Genomic DNA, 20,089 nt, shown 5'->3' with positions numbered 1-20,089 from the left:
TAGTGATAAAGATGTCTCCTGTATTCCCCCAGGAACCCTGTTTGCCCAGAAGTCTGGAGGGGCCCCGGGGCCTGCTGTGTCGGCTGCCGCTGCTTCAGCCTCCCCTGCTGGAACCAGCTCTAGCTTTGGCTTCTCTGCACCCCTGGCTCAGACCCTCAGCCCCACGTCCTCTTCCTCCTCCAAGGGTCCTGGCTCGGCTGAGCCGACCCCCAGTGGGTCACCCTAACTCAGGCTGCCCTTTGTACCTGTTCCCCAGGCCTTTCTTCCACCGGGAGGCCCAGCAAGAAGATACAGTACAATGAGAAACCGATAAGAATAACAAACTGTTGCACAACAAATACCTCATCAACCCTGTCAACCTCTTGGCTGTCCAATCATGAACACAGAGCCCAAGAATATTGTATGACAACACGTGCCCAAATGCACAGCTATGCATTTTATTCAACATACAAACACGCACACACACCACACTACAAACACTCACAGATATACACAATCTACACTCACATACAATTGTTAATCCTAATGTACATGCTAAACACAATCAGCTCAGCCAAAACCCACTGACAGGTGTAGTCACAACTGAACTTGAAAAGTTTTATCTTAGGACATTTTGTTTGCTTGTTGCCATTTTGTTGTCTTTTTGATTTTGTGTTTTAGAATGATTTTATTTTTAGTTTTTCTCTTTTTACATACCTCAAATCAAGTAACCTGCAGTGGTGTCTTTACCTCAGGAGCTGTAGTATATTTAACCTGAATCAACTTTATTTTTGTATTCTTTTTGACCTAGTTGCAATCAGGGGAAGTCGGGTAACTCTGACCAGTTGGGACCTCATGTACAGAGCGCCTGCCTCAGTGACAGGCCTCCAACCCGGGCCGCTCAGGTTTTATTGACACGCTGTAGACTCTCGCTGAACTCAAACCAGCGAATGATCAGATGCTGTAGATCAGCACATCATACAATCATGAGAATATGTCAAGTTCACGAGAATGGTTGGAGGGTAAATGATGTACGCAAACCTCCAAAATATGGACTTGATTTCACCTAACTTTAAACCCTCACTAGCAATGCACAGGATTTCTATGTCCTCTTAAAATTCAACTTACTGCAGGTCTGCACACGCTGTCTTTAAACATGTAACGCACAAAGTCGGGGGAACAGCAACTCTTAATACACCCATAGCAGGCCTTGCAGACCCTGAGCTCATTTCTTCACCTCAGCTCCTGTCTATGTTACAGAGAAATAGTACAGAATCCGATTTGACTTTGTTGTCCCCCCCCATTTTGTTTGTGCATCCTTCCTCCAGCTGCAGGCGAAATGCTGCAAGTCAATCTGACGGTGTCATCATCAGTGTGTAGTTCTCGTACCTCATACTGGCCTCTCTGCTCTGGAGGGCGTCTCTCTCAGGAAGCAATGTGACAACTGCAAGGAATCACAGTTAATTTAAAGAAGAAGGAAAAAAAAGGATTCAAACCTGAAGAATGCACAAGTCGAAATGACTTTTCAACAATACCTCATCAGACTCTCTCAAAAGGAGAGCCACACTACATACCTCACACGGCTGAGAAGCCATCCAGACTTGACGCCTCAACCCGAGATGGAAATTCTGACTGAACTAAAACACGCTGCTGGTGGTTTCTGGGGACAAACAGAACTGGGATGGGCTTGCTATCTCTCCACATGTATTTACTTGTAGAACTTGTTTTTATGCTTGCTTCTGTTTGTTTTTTCCTTCTTTATTTTGGGGGCGGGGGGGTGGGGGGGTCTCTGAGAAGAACGATATATCTACATTTATTTCAGGGAAGAGAACAAGAATAGTTAGTTCCTCACTGACACACGTAGATTCTTTGGATTGTTGACATGTTTTAAGGTCGCAGCGGTCAAAAAATGTCATAACAAACGACCATGTTAACCTTAAAGTTGACTGCGAACCTGAATCGCAGTCAGCTCGTTTTCATTAACGACAGCGGCGAAATGATATGCATGTGTACAATCATGTGACCAGTGTTTGACCACCCTAATCGTCTGGTTCACGTTAGCCTCTGGTTATTGCACAGCTAGATACCAAAGACTAGCCAGGTCGCCTCCTTCGATTGATCCCTCATACGATCCTGCCCACACCTGCTGTGGTGCTAAACAAGGCAGTTCAAGGACTGCGCAAACATTTTTAAATCTCATTGAATCTGTTATTGAGGTTTTCTCCTAAAGCAAGTGAAAATATCTTGAGATGAGGTGAATTCCCTTGTCTCACATATTAAGGCATGAATAGTAGGAAGTTACAATGGAAATAAGTCCATATAAAACTGGATTTAAATCTGATGAGATGTTATGTACAGATGGACTTTTTTGTTGGCAGATATTTAAGTCTTGATCTCCAGAACAGTAGCCCCAAGATGCTGTGACTTTCCTGAGCGGTGTTCCTATCGTAAACTTTTACACTTATGAGCTCTTGGGGTGGTCTGCTACACACCCGCTTCCTGTTAATCCAGAAAACGGCTGGACTATCCCTGCAAATGTAAAAGGTATTTTCCTCCCTTTAAATTCAATTTCTAGCATTTGAAATACCGCAAAGGATGAAAATGAATTTTCTAGCTTTATCTGTGTTGAATGTGAGGCATTTTAACTGTTTAGAAACCTCTTTAAGCCCAGTGTGATCTGAGGTGGACAGCCTTGTTGCTTTTATTAGACTGTAATTTAGCCATTACGTGTCGGGTTTTGCAGACGTTTTGCAGTGTAGATCATAGTTGAGGCTTGGAGGGGTTTGAGGGCGGTGCCGTTGAGTCCTTTTGGTAAACCCTTCAGAACCCTGTATGACACATAACTGTATTTTATAAAGGTGAGAACTGTAGATGCTGCCTTAAAGTAGTTGCTGGTGAGATCTGACCAGTGCAGTTTTGACTCCTTGACTGGCTGGGAAAATGTCTTTCTCTTCAAGCTTAATCCTTCGGAGAGTAATCACTTTTAATTCTGGTAAGCAATTCAATCAGCCTTTAGACACCAGTTGTCATTTATGCTGTGGCGTTAACATCTGACTTTTACTATTTATTCGTGTTCATGTTTTTTTTTTTTTTTTTCCTGATTGACCTTGGTTTTTAGTAACAGTTGAGCTTAATCATTTAGGCAGTGTTACTAAAACGTTCTCTTGTTTCCAAGTCCAAGCTTTCTGTTTCATCTGCTGAGTCGAAGCGATGACTGTTTGTTTGATAGTGTAGCTTCACTGCCTTTGTGTGTGAGCGTGAACATGTGTGTGTGTGCGTGTGTGCAAGCAGGTTCAGCATAAATGGTATGTGGCTGCAGTGTGTAGAATCATCTACATCTACATACACTTGCAATACCATTAGGAATACAGCAGGTGGCGCCACTTCATATTTATCATAACACAGGACTACACATAGGAGTAGACATTTTTAAAAACCTTTACTTAGATGGGGAAGCTTCTCCACCAGAAGCATCCCATTTTGTAACCTGGGAACTGTGGACCTCTGCTGAAGGTTGATGGTTGTTTGGCGTGTTGAGGGTTGGTCCATCACCTCTCATTTCTGGGCTTTGAACCCGCAACCCTCCAATTTCCTCTAGCTTCTTGCCACCTGACTTGCTGCATGGGTGAGTATATATGAGGTGTTGTGCCTGTAAGCAAGCAAGTGTGTGTGTGTCTGTCTGTCTGTCTGTGTGTGTGTGTGTGTGTGTGTGTGTGTGTGTGTGTTTTAGAGACCGCTCCTACCTCGTCATACAACAATACCTCAGGGCAGTGGGCTGCAGTCACTGTTGCGTCGGACGTTGAAGCTGCATTGAGGGACGAGTACTGACGAAAGCTGTGGTCACTTGGCTGAACGCTACTTTGGTTTTGGTGTTGCATTTTTCGTATTGTTGTCGTCAGTAACTGCAGGCTAGGTCTCGTCACTCAGGAAGCTGTGAAGTTGGGAGTCTGCAGAACCGTTTGTCTCTCGGATGATTTTGGAGTTAATTCAGTTTTAAATTGTTTAAAAAAAAATGTAACCTGATCTGTGTAAAAACAGGCGCATATGCAAGTGGTTATCGAATACCTCATTTATCAATTTTATGTTGTTTTTGGCTTGTACAATGCTCCGTATATTAATTCAACTGTGGGGTTTGTGCATATTTTTGTACTGTTATTATTATTATGGACATGATAATAATGATATTACTGATATTATAGTTTTCTCTTTGATTAAAGCAAACAAAAAATAGGACAAAACCCATGAATGCTTGTAAAAACTGGTTTGTGCTGATTGTATTTAAGAGGAGCACTTTTCCAAAGTGGTTTTCACACATTCAGTTTTGTTCATATTAGTAATATAAAGATATGGTTCTCAGGGCTTTAAACTTGTATGTCATGATAAAGTTTTACTTTATATCTTATTTTCACGTGTATGTGTTTTTTTTTCATGCTTGAACATTCATGGAGCTGCTGTTAGCACTAGATATGGTGTAAATGTGTGAACCCCGCCCCCCATTTACTGTTATCTTGGGGTTCTTTATTCATCCTTTGCTGCAACATGAAGATAAGAAGCAGAGAATTTTTCACAACCTCAAAAGTGTAGTTCCAGTAATGTGACATTAATAAATTAACACGCTTTTTAAAAAACTCCATAGGCAGGCTTCAGTGTCACAGCTTCAGCAAGTTTCAAGGAACAAGAAATGCCACCTCAAGGCGTGATGAGTGAAATCGTTCATTTGGAGTTTCCACAGGCACAGCACCCCAGGCTTTTTATATGAGTCATTATAACTTTGGGAAGTGCCAATATATAGATTTCTCAAGCTAGCTCATTACAAATTCTCCTTAATCACACTGCAAAACATTGTGTTCTTCCTTGTACACCATTATCAGGAAATTACACAATACAAGCAAGACAGTGTCTCTTGCAGTACAGACTATTTCTGTGTTTTCCGAGCAGTGATCATTCTCGACCATTGTATGCAAACCCGGGTCCGACTGGGGCTTAATTATCCATGACAGTGAAGAAGCCAAGTGGTGCATGTCTCCTACTGCACAGCTGTCAGAGGAACTAAAACTTTTATTTGAAAAAGTGAAGGCACAGAAACAAATGCAATTTAAAAAATGTATTTTCTGTCAGTACAAAAATAAAATCTCCATTGCAAAGCTCATATTATATTTGGTATATAAAGAGTTACATCTTGACATTCATCAAAATAAATTACTGATCACTTTCTGCAAACTTTTTTTTTACATCTTTTATTGACTGCCCTTAAATAAATGTAGTCCTGGACACTGTACCAGAAATCTTTTTTTTCTTTTTTTTTTTTGAGAATTTTCAAATCTGCCAAATCTTTCTATTTGCTCAAGTTCAAACACGTGAAACCATTTTTATGATTTAATTCAAATTTAAATAAAAAGAAGAACCGAGTGAAAGATCTGACATGTCAGAGGCAGCTGGGATGTTGGTGAACGGACTCGTAAAAGTTATCAGCTATTGCACATATCAAACACATCAGGTTGGGTTTAAGGTAATTCAACCACTTGCTTTCTAAAAGCACCTTAAGTGTCAAAACTGTGATCTCACATTCACACTTCACTGTCTGAAAACACACACAAAAGGACAGACCAGCTTTGTATTTTCTACTATTACAACAGAATTTCACAACATGAAGGTGTTGCAACTTGACAAACAAAGAAGTTGTTACAAACCTGAAGCAGGTCAGTCTGTTGTAACCCAAAGCTGCCAGGCAAGTGTGAGGTAGTACGCAAGAAAAGAATGTTCAGCCAAAAAAGGTGTGTCACCTCCATCAGATGGAATAATACCTTACAGGAAACGGATGCAGAACACGGACAGGTAATATTTTACAAGAAGTGCAATCAAACATCATGTAGCAATCTTTGGCCAACTGACGACTGAAGTTCACTGAGGACTGTTGCAACGCCACATGCATTTCACACAAATGGAAGCAGAACGAACATAATGTCTTGCTAAGTTTCTAAGACTCAGTAACTAAATGTTAAGTTAAAAGTTTCAACAGACACAATGGTTTTTTTTTACTTTTCAATATAAAAAATGCCATTTTACATGCTACATTCGTTTTTTTATATACAATCTTTGGCTCAGTAAGTGCATGAGATGAACACAGAAATATTAATAAAACAAACGCATTATCAAAGTTTAACTTAAGCACACAAAATACTGCATCATTATTGGTTAAATTACATTCTGTTTACTTGCGGCTGGCAAAGTGCAGTAAAGTGTCAAAGGATTCAGATATTGCTAAAGGAGGAACATTTGAGCTATTACACACAATTTATACTTTTTAAGGGAAATTTGGTTGAAGGTGAAGGTTAATTATTATGTCTATTAAAAAAAAGATTAAGAGAGATTAACATTTTTGTATCAAAGTAACTTTTTGGCTCAATTTTTTTTTCTTAACAAATCGCACTGCATCTGGTAACGATGTTGGATTGTAAAATATAATATTTAAAATATAAATGATTGTTAGTTTTTAGTCATACCATTATAAATCCTGCTGTGTGACCTCAGAGACCAACAGGCTGGCCCCACCGGCTGCCTGAGGAGCGCGTGGCACATGGCACAACAGCTAGCCTCGAAGTCGGGCGATCAGTATTATCCTTTATTCCCACTGTATTCATAGCAGGTTGTTCAGTCAGGACTAACAGAAAAATGTCTTTATCAGAACAGCCATTACACAAACCCAGACCAGTGCGCTTGATGAAGGGCCCACTGCCCTGTTCCCCTGTTGTAGTCGGTATACTGCCAAGTCTTTCCTGTGGCCCATTTCATCCGACACACATTTGTACGTCCCCTCCTGCTCAGGACCCATGCTGTCGATGAGATGGAGGCAGTGCTTCTCCCGCGAGCTGCACGGCGTGGAGCCCTCAGGGTGGTGCCAGGTATACTGGGCATGATGGGATGACACCGGGCACCTCAGAAAATACTTGGAGTGATGGGGAACTGTGATGACGCCCACATCCTTGTCTGCATGTCTGTCAGCGGTATATTTATCAGCTGAGAAAAGAACACAAGGAGACAGATATTTACTTTGTCTAACCTTAATTTAATCAGGCTTGTTTGTTATTCCAGTTAGAGACTGGCAATCCTCTTGGCAAAGTGACTGGATCCTGTTCCGGCACACATTGGACACGTCACCAGGACACCAAGCGAAGAGCGCTGGTGCACCTCATCATGAACCTTAGGAACACAACTATCGGCAAAGTAGGACAACATTTGGTTGGACAGCCATCTGAACTATGATCTGACAGCTGAAATAACAAAGATGAATGATTTTGATGAAGGGAGTTGGATAAGTGTAATTAAAATACTACACAAACAACATGTCTGTATGATGCAACAACCTGAAGATTTTTTTTTTTGATGAGCAGAGTTTGTGGCTCATGTGTAACCAAAATCTAAATGTAACTTGTTCCTCGCTCAGGTGCATTACTTACTTACATAATGTAAGTGAGGAAACTACTGAACCCATCAACCCAAAGCAGTATATTTTCGTACATGTGCCGTTTTAAAAAAGTAAACACTCTCAAAACTTATTCTGTGTGAAACCATTCTAAGCAACCTTTATCTCTAAATTCTGTCCGGACTCATGCTAGAGCTAAATCTGCTGCGTTAGACTGGTAGAGAGAGTGTGTTGTTTCTGTGAACAAGTCGGCTGTTTGCCATAATGCAGAAGTTTGTCTTATGAGAATCTAAAACAGGGACTAGGGGAATAGAGAAGTTTATCATCAGATCAAAATAATTGTTTCCTCACCCTCTGATGTTATCTATGTACGCGAGAAAAAGGCAGTTCCTAAAAAGAACTGTGACGTACACCGCTGATGACCAGAACTGAGGCATTCACTGTGCCGTGACGTGACTGGGCCAAAACCACCAGCAGTAAACCACTCACCTCTGTGAACAGCCTAAAAACTGATGTTTTAAGTTTCCCATTTCAGGTAAGATATCATGGTAAGAGTTCAAATGAGCCCGATCTCCTCGCTCAAGTAACGGACACACAATGACAGTAAATATTTGAAATGACTGATTAAAAAGATGTGATGCAGTGGCTGTTATGTCAGAGTGATTTATCAGACCCAATGGCACATCCGGACCTGTTCCGATCCATGCTATTCAAATGCAAGGGCTTGATTTCAAAGCTGCTGAAAGGAACACAGTTCACACCGGACATACCATCCAGTGTGAACTTAGGAAACACAAGGCAGCGTTTTCCTGTCGTTAAGCATTTAGTTCAGCCAACATCATTCACTTAGTTGGCAAAACAGATTTTTTTTAATGTCTTAACACTAACATGGTAACAGCAGCATTACATGAACTGATGCATCATCACAAGTGTGCAAAGATGTGTAGTTTAATAAGACTGTCAAGTAAACTAGGCAAGTGAGCATTTATTCTTACTGGAGGTCAATTCCAGGAGACAGACTGTAAGTTGTTAATCTATCAATGATTACATAAGAATTAAGTAAGAATTAAGTATACCGGGCAGAAATTCTTGCTTGTGCCAAATTTATTCGATTTTGCTGATGATAATCAATAATCCTGCTTTCTGATGAGATAGGCATCTTACAGCATGCATCCGAGTTATGACCCGCATTCATTTTAATGGCCGTGGAAGAGTGTAACTGGCATTTTGTGTCAGACGGACACTTACAACTAAAGTAAATGGTTTTAAATGTACCAAACATTCAGCTGAGCTGTAGTTAAACTGCGGTTTGGTGCGAGATAAACTTGTTTCGACGTGACATTTACATACAAGTAGGAAGTATCAAACCACAGAGGTTTATCTGATCTCAATGCCCTCTGACACTATTCAGCTGTCAACCAAACGTCCTGTCACCATGTTTACTCATTTAAAAGCAGAACAGAGAAGCTTCTTGTTCTTCAGCACACCATATAAAGTCAGATACACTCCTCAGCTGTTCTATTTAAAACCTCTTAACTTTATTGACCTTAACAAGAGAGACTGGCCAGTAAACTCGATAATATCTTCATACCTCTTCCAGGACGAGGCTGGTCATTTGACGCAGACAGGCAGATGGAATAGTTCCCTCCAGCCACATCCTGCAGCGAGCCACTGTGAAGTGAAACAGCACCAGAGTTAGCTTCATGCACAGACACACCGGGCTCAACTGTAATACCTGCTGACTCGGTGCTTCACTGCACTCTTAACTGGATTTAAGCTACTAATACTTTATGTGATCATCTGATTGAAGCTTTGTATGAGCACGCAGGGCAGAACAGCAACACCTGTAAGAGAAACTTATTAATTACAGTTTTTCTTTCAGACACCTACACGTTTTCTATGCCACATGATGCGTAACAACTGCGAGTGTTCCCTCCTCCAGAGTTTCACTGCTTACTTGTAAAGTTTTGGAGATAAGCTGACCAGAGGAGAACAGGTGATATTAAGCTAATATTATCATATAACAATTATAGTAATTGCAGTCATCTGAATACAGTACTTCTATAAGTATTAAATTGTAAGTTACAGTTCCATACTTATAGAGGTTGGAGGTTTTTACTACAACCCACCACACCAGTACATAATAAATAAAATCAACCACCATCCACGTATTTTACTCAAATGACTGACTTTATCCATCACTGCACCACCACAGGTGCCCGTCACGTAACAGGATGCAACAAAGTGGGGCGTAGTATCAATTCCTACTTGTAGAGGGAAAGGGTTGATGCAAGTCAGGCTTTGATAAAGTTTCTATGCTGCCACAACCAAAACAGAGAGAGCAGGTTTGCAGATGTGTTACTTTCAAGCAGGAACTGAAGCGTGGTGGGGGCTGTGATGGGGGCTGTGGTGGGGGCGATGTGTCTGTATGTGGGTGGTGTAAGACTTAGTATTTAACACACTAGCCCTGCATCACCCCCACCACCACTGCATAGTGCAACATCTGTTTTAGCTCTTATGTTCTACGCGGAAACTGTTCTATTTATAACTTTCTTTCTGTTTACAGAGAAAAAAGTCATTGTAATCAACCTGTGCTCACACTGATACAAGGTCTCTATGCCAGTATATGTAAAGTGAGACTGTAGAATATAGCCAGTACACATCATCTGTAGTGTTTAACCTGGAGACACAGGGCCACCACATGAGAACACTTTAACATTATTTTCATAATAAGTAACTTGTGACGGGAAAAAAGCTCTCATCAGAATTTTTTCAAAAATTCCTTCCTTTCATTATGTGCAGGATGGGACTTTATTCTTATTTCCTCCAGAGAGTACAGGGTTGTTGTTGTTCTCTTTTCACTTGTATTTGATGGATAAGAGTTGTTGTACTGTTGTAAAAATTCAAAATTCCATATTTGACAGTGTGAAGCATAATGAGAAATATTCCCCAAACTTTTTCTGCAACATGGTAGGCTTTGTGTTGCTGTCAACACAACAACACAACAACCTCACCATCAGTGAGCCTTATGAAAGTCATATGACTGTTGTTGAGCTGCTCAAACCTCATGACCAACCATAACCTCACTAAACCAACAGCGTGCTGCAAGCTCTCTGATCATGAGAACACAAACCTCCCTGCAGTGTGTATTACTTTCTTATTATGCACATGCTGTTACATCCATGTTATTGTTTGTTTGATGCTAACTACAAGTAGCAGCGTTAGCAATGAATACGCAAAATGCAGCAACATTTAAAATACCATCTCATGATGGTTTGTTGACTGTTGATCTGCTGACTCCATCACTAACAGTTTAAACAGCTGACAGCTGTGAAATTTAAGCCTTTGTGCAGTTTAAAGACAGACCACTGGTACCACAGTGGTACAGTGTACTAAATTAAAGTTTCCACACAGCTATCAGCTGTAGTCAGTGGTCTGTATTGGTCAATGTTGACATATTTTATTAACATGATTTACACCATCGTCATCAGAGTTGCTCAATACTGGAAGTAGGTGAGTAGGTGTGGCAGCAGGAAGCTGTGCTTAATTACACCACATGTCAACTAACTGCGTTAACATCTGCTGATAACGTTCATGTGACTGATGATGAGTTATTGTGTGGGTTAAGCCTGTGGTGAATTAATGAATGTATGAATCAAAAAGGTATCCTGAGGGGATGTGGACCACATGATGGAGCAATGTTTTCTGTGAGTGGATCCCCATTTGTTTGTAGCAGGAAGGCTTGAGTTTAGGTTAAGTTACAGCAGGTCGATTGAGTTTAATTGGATTTCTTACAAGAAGAAACTCTCACACAACCTCTGCATCAGAGCATATGTGCTAGAGACTTCTGGTTTAGCCCTCTGCTAACTTCAATGTGGTTAAAATCATCGAAACATGTGGCTGTGGTCTTTCCAGATGTTACTAGACGGAATGGACCAAATTCTGATTGTGAATTGAGTCATTCAGTGGGCGTTGGGACACATAAAAAATATATATATCCCGCATTTTACAGCTTTTTATGCCTGGCACGCTTTTGTTGTTGTTTGGATGTTTTGAATTAAATTGTCTTGGTAAATGTAGAACATTTAGAGGCGTAGGTGCTCTTACTCTGTCTCTGACGTGCAGTGGCCGTCCTTCCAGCCGCAGTAGGGATCTCTGGCTAAGACGCAGTCCTCACATTTGTCCCCATACTTGGCACAGTTTGCCACATTCAGCTGGACGAGTTCACTTTGAGAGTTCACATACAGCCTCTTCTGCAATAACACACAGTACAAAGGGTTTTCTGATCGTACGGCACCATTACTGACTGTTTCAGAAAAGTCTGGAGGAGTACAAGCCTTTCCCTTGAACTCAGTATGACTTTTACTGTGATATGAACAAAACTCTTCCATTGTGTCTTGTAGGAGAGAACAGTTACTCACAGCAGAGGAGTGTAGGAGGATGCTGAGGACTTGGTCTGTGTGGTTGAAAGGTTGATACTCGGCGATGACAAAGGCCTGACTCATATTCCTGATCACCTTATGAATCCCCCCATTATCTGTTTTAAAAGGAAAGACAGAGTAGGATGATTAAGAAGTCAAACCCGTCTGAATACACCACCGACCATCCCACCATCACATCCTGTGTTTCTTCACCTCATATGACTCCTCCAGCTAAGTCTATCAGAAGTCATGATAAAACATAATATAGTAGTTTGAGTGATTTTATCTTCCTACTTTCTCCTTATTTGGCGAAGATGTCTTGAGACTTTGCTAGTTGGTGTGTCATCATACAGCAGTCTAAAGGGCTCAAAGGGTGAATTTATGTATCACATTTATATATAATGCAAGTTATGTCTTTCCTCTCGACTCAGTAAACTGTTCAGTTGTCTCAACAGCCTTCGGTCCTCTGATAATTAGAGCGTGGCCCTTTAGAAGGATGGTGGTGATGAATGGCTTCACTCAATCAGGGTGACACAGTGTAACTGAAGAGCGGCACCACTTTAGCAGCTGAGAGCCAGATTTCGTTTTTAAACTTTCACACCCTCCTTCTACACTTTTACAAGTAACAATAGTTGGACTTTTCAAAACTTACTTTAAGACTCAAATGTTTAAGCTGAACTGACATTAAAGCCCATTAACTTGGGCAGCGTTGCAGTATTTTTTATTTCCATCAAGCTTTGAGGCAGTTAACCATGGAGCCCAGGAACGGCGCTGGGCTGTCAGGTGACTTCAGCATGGTGGTGGCCTCACTCTGTATCATGGTATGAGCAGTGCTGATACAATCAAGCTAGGCCAACTAAAGTCAACCTCAGCCCAGCCCAGCCTGACTCTCTTAATCATGATACATAATAACTGGTTCTATTCTTTCTTAATTCCTAAAAATATATGATATATAAATAGCTGTAGCACCATAATGGTTCATATTTGAAATTTTAGTTCAACTTTAATTTTATGATCTGTGTTTTCAGGAATAGTTTCTTAGTCATGTAATATTATGTAATAATATGAGACCTCACCAGGGTCAAGAGTGCATTGACATATACTGTGTGTCACGAGGGGAATGAAAAACTATTAACTCATCTGGCACTGGACAGTCCCTCATGGTTTGTTCCTGTCACTGGGAAATAATAAAACTAAAACCCAAATCTGGAGTCATAAGAAAACTTTAAAAAGACTGATCTTTTTCCTGCTATGAAAAGCTGCTTGTAACCGCCTAAGCTTAAACTAATTAAAAAAAGGCGTTGCAGCTTTTCCAGGAAGTGGTTTGAATCTGGTTGTTGGTGGTAAAAGTCAAACCAAATGGCACAACGTACGAGACCCTAGAATGAGTCACATAGCAGAGACTGCATTTCCCCGAGGCGCTTTTCACTGTCTGTAGGCCTTTGTTACAACCACATACTAGCATTCAGTGCAGCAGTCTTTGCTATGTACAGTGAAGAATTTAAAAGCAACCTGTGCATGCAATCCCCCTCATGTAAAGCACACTATTCCTAGTATGAATTACCCTGATTCATTCATTCATGACTGTATTACTCACGCAGAGACAGAAACAGGACCGGGTAGTCATCGCCCCCCTTGTTCGGGGAACTGTCGACGAAGATGTGAGTGTAGCGGTGGTGACTGAACACAAGTGGACCAGAGTTCTTCACAGGCCGGACCCACTTCTGCATCCTGGTAATCGGACTGATCGCGTTCAGGGTTGTTGTATGAATCTTTGTACTGTCTTCAACACACTGAAGAGAAATGCATATGTGTTGGTTTTGGTTTCAAGTGAAGTGACTTTAGTTAATGTTACTCCTGTCATCTTACTCTTCTCGTATGCCACACATGTACTGTACAGTAATAATGGCAGCAGATGTTAAATCTGCTGCCATTATTACTGTACAGGGTCCTTGATATCAGACAGAGGTGGACAAAAGTGACTTCTCAAGGTTATGTTACCACCACGAGTTTGTGGAGGAATCTGTGTCCGTCTTAGTTTTGTTGTTTCAAGCCAACTTTAAAAGAATGCAAGTATACATTTGATGGCTTCTTCTCTCTACTACAAGTGTTAAAGTGTGAAATGTTAACAAAATAGTGGCTTTAAAATGCAAAAAGAGAATAATTATAATTGAGTTATTTGGTTCATCAATGAACCAGTGTTGAAGCTATAAGGAAATATGCAAACAGCTAAATTTGAAAACAGTCAAATTTGGGTCAACATTTTTTCAATAAACAGAGACAATCAACTTTGTCTTCTGCTTTGTAACAAGAAATCATGACATGACGAGATAAGTTATTACATTTTTCATTTCAGATCACAGTGAGTGACACATACCGCTCTAGACCTGTTCCTTTCATCGCCTTGAAATGGGGACGTCTGGAAGATGTGGTCGATATCTTCCATTGAGTAGACACACACGGCACTCACTGACCTGCAAGGACACACAGAGATCAGCTGTTAACACACACAAGAGACTGTTCGGAGGAAATTTCAGCCATGTCAGACAAAAACAGGATGAGGCCAATTTTAGAAAAAAGGAACTGAGTTCAACTTCATGAAGAACCATAAAACAGTGTCTGTTCTAGCTGCTCAAGTTTAAAAAGGTGAAGGAGAAAAGTGAAGTTGTTCATGCTTTATCTCTGTTTAAGACTCTGTGTAAAGTCTTTATTCCCACCACACGATGGTTTGTGGTTTTGTATTTGGCTTAATTGAACTTGCAGACACACCAAATGATGTTGGGTAAGTTACGACTATAACTGAGTGGGACTGAAACTTTGAGACAATCTAATTTATCCTAACTTGATTCAAACTTGAATAAAATATATTTACTTGAGTGTAACCTCACAAAATCCTTCCCGACCTTCCTTAAATGCATGAATAATAATTCTGACCATTCATTTCTGAAGAGTGCATAAACCCTGGTATCCTGCCAGCGCTCGGCATGCACAGCGGCCACATCTACCAGCTCAGAGAAGTGCTTCCTGCTGTCAGCGTCTCCACAGAAGAGCCTGGCGTTCAGCTGGGACGTCCAGATAAACTGCAGCGCATTCTTGTGACCACCTTTATCTGCCTAGAAGCAACACACGGCAACAGGATCACAATTTTAATGCTAGAAAAGTTATAGAAAGATATTTGATCTGTATTTCTTCCTTTACCGTGGCCTTACCATGCAAACCCGGGTCACATAGGGAACCCACATTTCACTATCCAAGCCTTTGTCTCGGTTTTTCTCCTTGTAAAAGCCGTAAACCTTGTCCTGCAGGGGGTTGTCTTTCTGTCTGCTGAGCACCAAGCCGACATAGTGCTGCTCTAAAGACACGAAAACAAAGTTATTATTCGTCTCTGTAGCTGTATGACATGGGAATGTTTAAGGGACCAGCGAACAAAAGAAACCTCTCAGAAAACCACACTACCTTCCTCGTGAATTGCTGGTTTAACTCGGTGTTCCCCAAACTTGTAGATGCCGACATTCTCTTGAGATCCAGAGTGAGTAACGTAGAGGTCTGCACCTCCCTCTGTCTCTGCAAAGACAGTACAACTGATTACTGGTTGTATAAATTCAAATCATTGGTTTGGAATCAGCATCCGTTAACTTCATGCACTAGTGTCTCCTGTCAGTGATAGTATGAAAAGTACTCACTGAGAGAGCTAAACCTGTGTGAGAAACTAGAGCCTGGAGAATCCAGTTTGTAGTAGCAGGAAGCACCAGTGCAGTCTCATTATAAGCAGTGGCAGCGAAGAAGAAATCACTGGCAGTAAAGCAGGTTAGTAGAGCTAAGAAGGGAGTAGATGTTCAGAAAGCACATCCCTGGGTGAAAATGGATGACAAATGAGCCCATGAGGATTAAAAAAAGGTCTTAAGCCATTATGAAAAACTGTACACTGAACTCACCTACAATGGCAGACGGTTCACCTTCCTCTATGGCAAAATTAGATATCCTTAGGTGGTTCAAGTGGTTGCACATCGGTGACTGCTCGGATAAATTCTATAAGAAAACACAATAGGCCTTGAAAATCCATCACTTGTAGCACAAATATGAATTAATAAATCAAATTGCACCTTTATCAACAAAAAAAAGCAACATTTCTCAGCAGCGGCATCACTGGTTGGTTTTACATAAGGGAAGTACTTTATCAGGAACATGTTCTGTGTTGTCCTACCATGTGGCAGCACACAGTTGATGCGCCGTCTGTTCCGCAAACAAACACCTCGTTCGTTTTGTTCGTCTCGTGGACCACGCTGATCTTATAGTTGCAATCCTAAACGAAATGAGAAATCTTTTGTGATATTTTGATCACCTGACAAACACATCAACCAAAAGCTCAGCTGTTTGCTACAAAGTCATGCTGCACTGCTCACTTTTGGATTGTAGCCGCATCTTTGCCACAGCACCGTTTTTTCCACAGGAGGCTGTGAAGAGAGGGAAAGGTTCATTTTCTCCACATCACTAGAAATCTTTGCCATGTGTTTTTTTATTTCAGAGTGCTGCGATCTAACAGTCAGAAATGTTCATTACCTGCAGAGGATTTTGAAAGTCCACTGAAAACAGGTGTGTTTGTCCCACAGCTGTGACAGTGTCTGGCTCTCCTCCCAGAAGCATCCGGATGGGTCCATGGACAGGAAACGGCAACCTTCTCACTGTCTCTACAATTAGAAAAAGGTCAAAATAAGGCTTGACGGAGACACAGAGCTCACCAGCAAACAACGTGGCTGCGGCGTGTGTCTCCATGTAAACACACGCTGGTGCTCAATGTCATCATCAGAGAGGAGCTGTGCAACGCTGACATCAAGCTTGTGGTGGTCTCCCTCCACCCATTCTACCTCCCCAAAGAGTGCTCACAGCTGTTTTTCATCCTGGTTTACATTCACCCCAGAGAAAACGCTTCCACTGCCTTAGAACATGAAGAAAACTGTGAACTAACTGGAACTCGTATCCCCTGACTCTCCGGAATTCATCCTGGGAGACTTCAACCACTGCTCAGCTGACAAGTCACTGAAAAGACTTGAGGCTATGGAGAAGGTCATAAGGAAGCACATCATCACGGTAACTGGCCCAATGCTGGACCCTCTCTAGTTCACGTACCGTGCAGGCTTAGGGGTTTATTAAGCCAAAAGGGTCAGGGTTCATCCTCTACACCGATGACTTGCAGGTCCACCCACCCAGACAATTGGTAAAGTACGCGGACGACACAGATCTCCTGTCCCTGCTCTCAGGCCCTTCACATAGAAGCTCAACACTTTTGGGGCCAATAAGAACATTCCTCAGACATCTGTGTACAACTACGCCTCCTGCCTTTAATTGCCCCCCAGGAACAATAGTATTTTTAATTTAATTGATTTTAATTGCTCCATGGGTGGCAATGTCAGTTCATTAGTGCACCACTTTGATCCAGACAGAAACTTTGCACCCGCTGAACATCAGCATTGTTACAGTATGGATTCTGGCCACAGCCCTGCTGGGCCACAGCCCACCCTTACAGAGCTGCCAGCGTGACTGTTGGACACCTTTATGAGGTCAGCATACTTCGTCTGAACTGCCCTTCAGTCGAACAGCCACCCACACCTTTCAAATGTCAGATTCAGAAACCTCATGCCATAATAGGCCAGCTGTGTGGAAGTGGGAAAGGAGCCAGGTTTGCATTTCCCTCTCAGATCACTTTTTTACATAAACACCTACTTTATGTCATTGTTCGCATGAACAATAGGGCTGGGCATCACCAGGTACCTCGCGATACGATACTATCACGATATTTTGCCCAAGATAGCGATAATATCACGATACAGCGATTCTGTGTCACTGAAGAAATGCAGAATTTATTGGCTGCACTGAATCCATTTCACAGGAATTACAAAACATTGCCAGTTTCACATGAATGACAGCCAAGTAAAACAAAGTGTATACTGCACAGTGGATCTTCTTAACACACACACTGACCACAACTTAAATATTATTAAATACCGATATTTGGCGCCAGTGAATCGATAATGTACCTCAAGACGAAATATCACGATATATCGTAGTATCGTTATTTTGGTACACCCCTAATGAACAACCAGTTGCAGCTTTATGAATACCTTTCAGGAGACAGATCGTCTGGAAAATGTGCGCCTTCATCCCCGTATTTATATATCACACCTCTCTCCTCTCTCTGACAGTAGCGCCGAGATCGTAAAGTGGCTAAAGGTATGTCGATTGCTGCTTAACGGCATATACCGATCCCTAGAATGGCATACCGATCCCCAGACTGACATACAGATTCTCGGAGTGGTATGCTGCTTTTATGCTGCTGTTATTCCACCGACACATGACGGTATGTGCCGCTTGAGATTGTTACGGCACTGAAAGACTGTGGGATGGGTACCGCTCCCTGATGAATATGCAAATGTAATGCCACTGGGCTGGTTTGACGACAAGTACAGCCGTAAACATATACTTTTTTTTTTTTTTGTCTTTATTGACAATGCTAACTTAACACTTTACCGCAAGTAATGTTATGTTGTTGGGATTGTAGGCATATAGACAGTACACCTGGGACTCTTACAATATGATAGAAAAGCAATCTGTATGTCAGTCTGGGGATCTGTATGCCATTCTAGGGATCGGTATATGCCGTTGAGCAGCAATCGACATACCTTTAGCCACTTTTCCATCTCGCCGTCACTCCTCTCTGATGGCTGCCTTCAAATCGGGCTGTTTGCAACAACTTTAAACAATACAACATTTCAAATTAATGGCAACCATCAACAATTAAATCATAGCCAAAACATAGAGCTGACAATGAACACAGGCTCGACACTTAGCTCTGAGTGTGTGCTGAAGTTTGTAGTCTAGGTTCTATTCTAAAAACATCCTTAACTTTGTATTTTCAGCACAAAGTCAAACACGTTTCATAAAAAATTATACCACAAAAGATTTTAATGAGCTAGAATGAGCTGGTTTTTTATCTCAAGATTTTTTAATCGCAAGTTGTGTTGAGTTGAGTTTCAAAGTTTCAAAGTTTTGGAGCCACAAACCCAAAAGCACAGCCAGGGTAAAGGAACAACCAACAAACCAGGGATCAGAGGACCTTAAAGACCCACTTATCACGTAGACCTCTGATGTAGGCAGAGGTATGACAGGAGAACAAGAACCTTGAGCTGATTTCTAAATGTGATGGGAAGTAGGTTAAGAGAAATAAAAAAATGATATCAGATCCATACACAACACTGCCTGGAAATGAAAGCAGAGCTCATAAATGCTGACAACGAGTGTCAAACTAAGGTCTGTTCATCAGCAGAATTTAAACGTTGCTGACACAGCAGCATCAGTGTGAGCGTGAGAGAATCTGCATGTCTTGCATATCCTGTCAGTGACCATAACCCTTATAACCAGAGAGCCACGGTGCTTCACAAGCAGAACATTATCCTGGACAGAGTTTCTCATCACAGCAGACTTTATGACAGGTGTAACTGACACCACCAATAATCGTAAATTATTCAAAGCTGTGTGTTTAATGCATGACAGCTGTCCTCTGTATGAAGAGATAAAACATTACTTCCTCTCGGCGCTTTAACCTCGGTGGTGTTCACTGGAAACGCACTTATTATTCTGTACATGCTTTTTAAATACTGTGTGGTCGACGTCAACATATTGTCAATAATTTTAATGAATTCACTTTTTTCTTTTTTACTCTGGAACACAACAATCATGATGATGATGTCAAACGTCCTTCGCGTTTCAAAGTTGAAGAATAAAAAGAGACATATGTCGTACCTGTGTCTGAGAAAATCACCCGCGCCAAATGCGTTGAGTTCGCCTCTGTCCAAATACTGTAACATGAAAATAACAAACATACTGTGAAGAGAATCATTTTTGGTCGGCTGATCGATCGGTGCGCTGTCTCTGCTCGTTACGCTCCTCTGAATGTACTGCTCAGCTACAACTCCCCTGGATACTGATTGGAGGCTGTGACGCTGCTCAGCTCAACCCAAGTGCTCAAGTGTTTCACCATCAACTTCCATGTTCTGTGTGTTTCTGATTCACCAGCGAGCCCAAATGCTTCAGCCTGACTGTAGGCGAATAAAGAGGCAAATAATGACAACTATCACAATGACATTGAAGCTTTATTTTGTTTAGTACCGAACTTAGACCAATTACTTTCGTGGTTTATCATGAAGGTTATTTATCCCAGCTGCTGTGCTTCATGTTCATTACATCTCTAAGACAGGTAAAAAATAAAAAA

General features: G+C 41.5%; 2 protein-coding genes across 5 annotated transcripts in view; one reads left to right on the top strand and one right to left on the bottom strand.

Moving 5' to 3' along the window:
- The window catches only part of LOC115580143 (AT-rich interactive domain-containing protein 3B-like), a 56,993-nt gene extending 52,612 nt beyond the window's left edge, over positions 1-4,381 (top strand). For all 4 annotated transcript variants that reach the window (XM_030414112.1, XM_030414111.1, XM_030414108.1 and 1 more), the window contains exon 9: positions 33-4,381. In XM_030414112.1, coding sequence (XP_030269972.1) covers positions 33-226 — 194 coding nt within the window. In that variant the 3' untranslated portion in view covers positions 227-4,381. The remainder of the gene's footprint in view (positions 1-32) is intronic.
- An 885-nt stretch (positions 4,382-5,266) lies between these two features.
- On the bottom strand, positions 5,267-19,774 carry LOC115580142 (semaphorin-7A-like). The gene is made up of 14 exons (XM_030414107.1): positions 19,621-19,774; positions 16,384-16,511; positions 16,227-16,277; positions 16,028-16,126; positions 15,759-15,852; positions 15,280-15,387; positions 15,033-15,175; positions 14,758-14,936; positions 14,201-14,297; positions 13,421-13,616; positions 11,824-11,939; positions 11,510-11,655; positions 8,994-9,073; positions 5,267-6,996 (listed from the first exon to the last, which is right to left on the bottom strand). The coding sequence occupies exons 1-14, from the start codon at positions 19,715-19,717 to the stop codon at positions 6,641-6,643; spliced, it is 1,890 nt and encodes a 629-aa protein (XP_030269967.1). The 5' UTR covers positions 19,718-19,774; the 3' UTR covers positions 5,267-6,640.
- Between the last annotated feature and the right edge of the window lie 315 nt (positions 19,775-20,089).

This window comes from Sparus aurata, chromosome 4, assembly GCF_900880675.1.
Source record: "Sparus aurata chromosome 4, fSpaAur1.1, whole genome shotgun sequence".
NCBI lineage: Eukaryota > Metazoa > Chordata > Actinopteri > Spariformes > Sparidae > Sparus > Sparus aurata.
This window is presented reverse-complemented; position numbering and strand designations above follow the sequence as displayed.

Excerpts from the sequence above, each read along its gene's own strand:
- LOC115580142 (XM_030414107.1), bottom strand. The coding sequence starts at position 19,717 with ATGATTCTCTTCACAGTATGTTTGTTATTTTCATGTTACAGTATTTGG. Across the intron at positions 16,127-16,226 it reads GATGCGGCTACAATCCAAAA|GATTGCAACTATAAGATCAG; the intron begins GTGAGCAGTGCA and ends CATTTCGTTTAG. Across the intron at positions 6,997-8,993 it reads CCAGCCTCGTCCTGGAAGAG|CTGATAAATATACCGCTGAC; the intron begins GTATGAAGATAT and ends TTCTTTTCTCAG.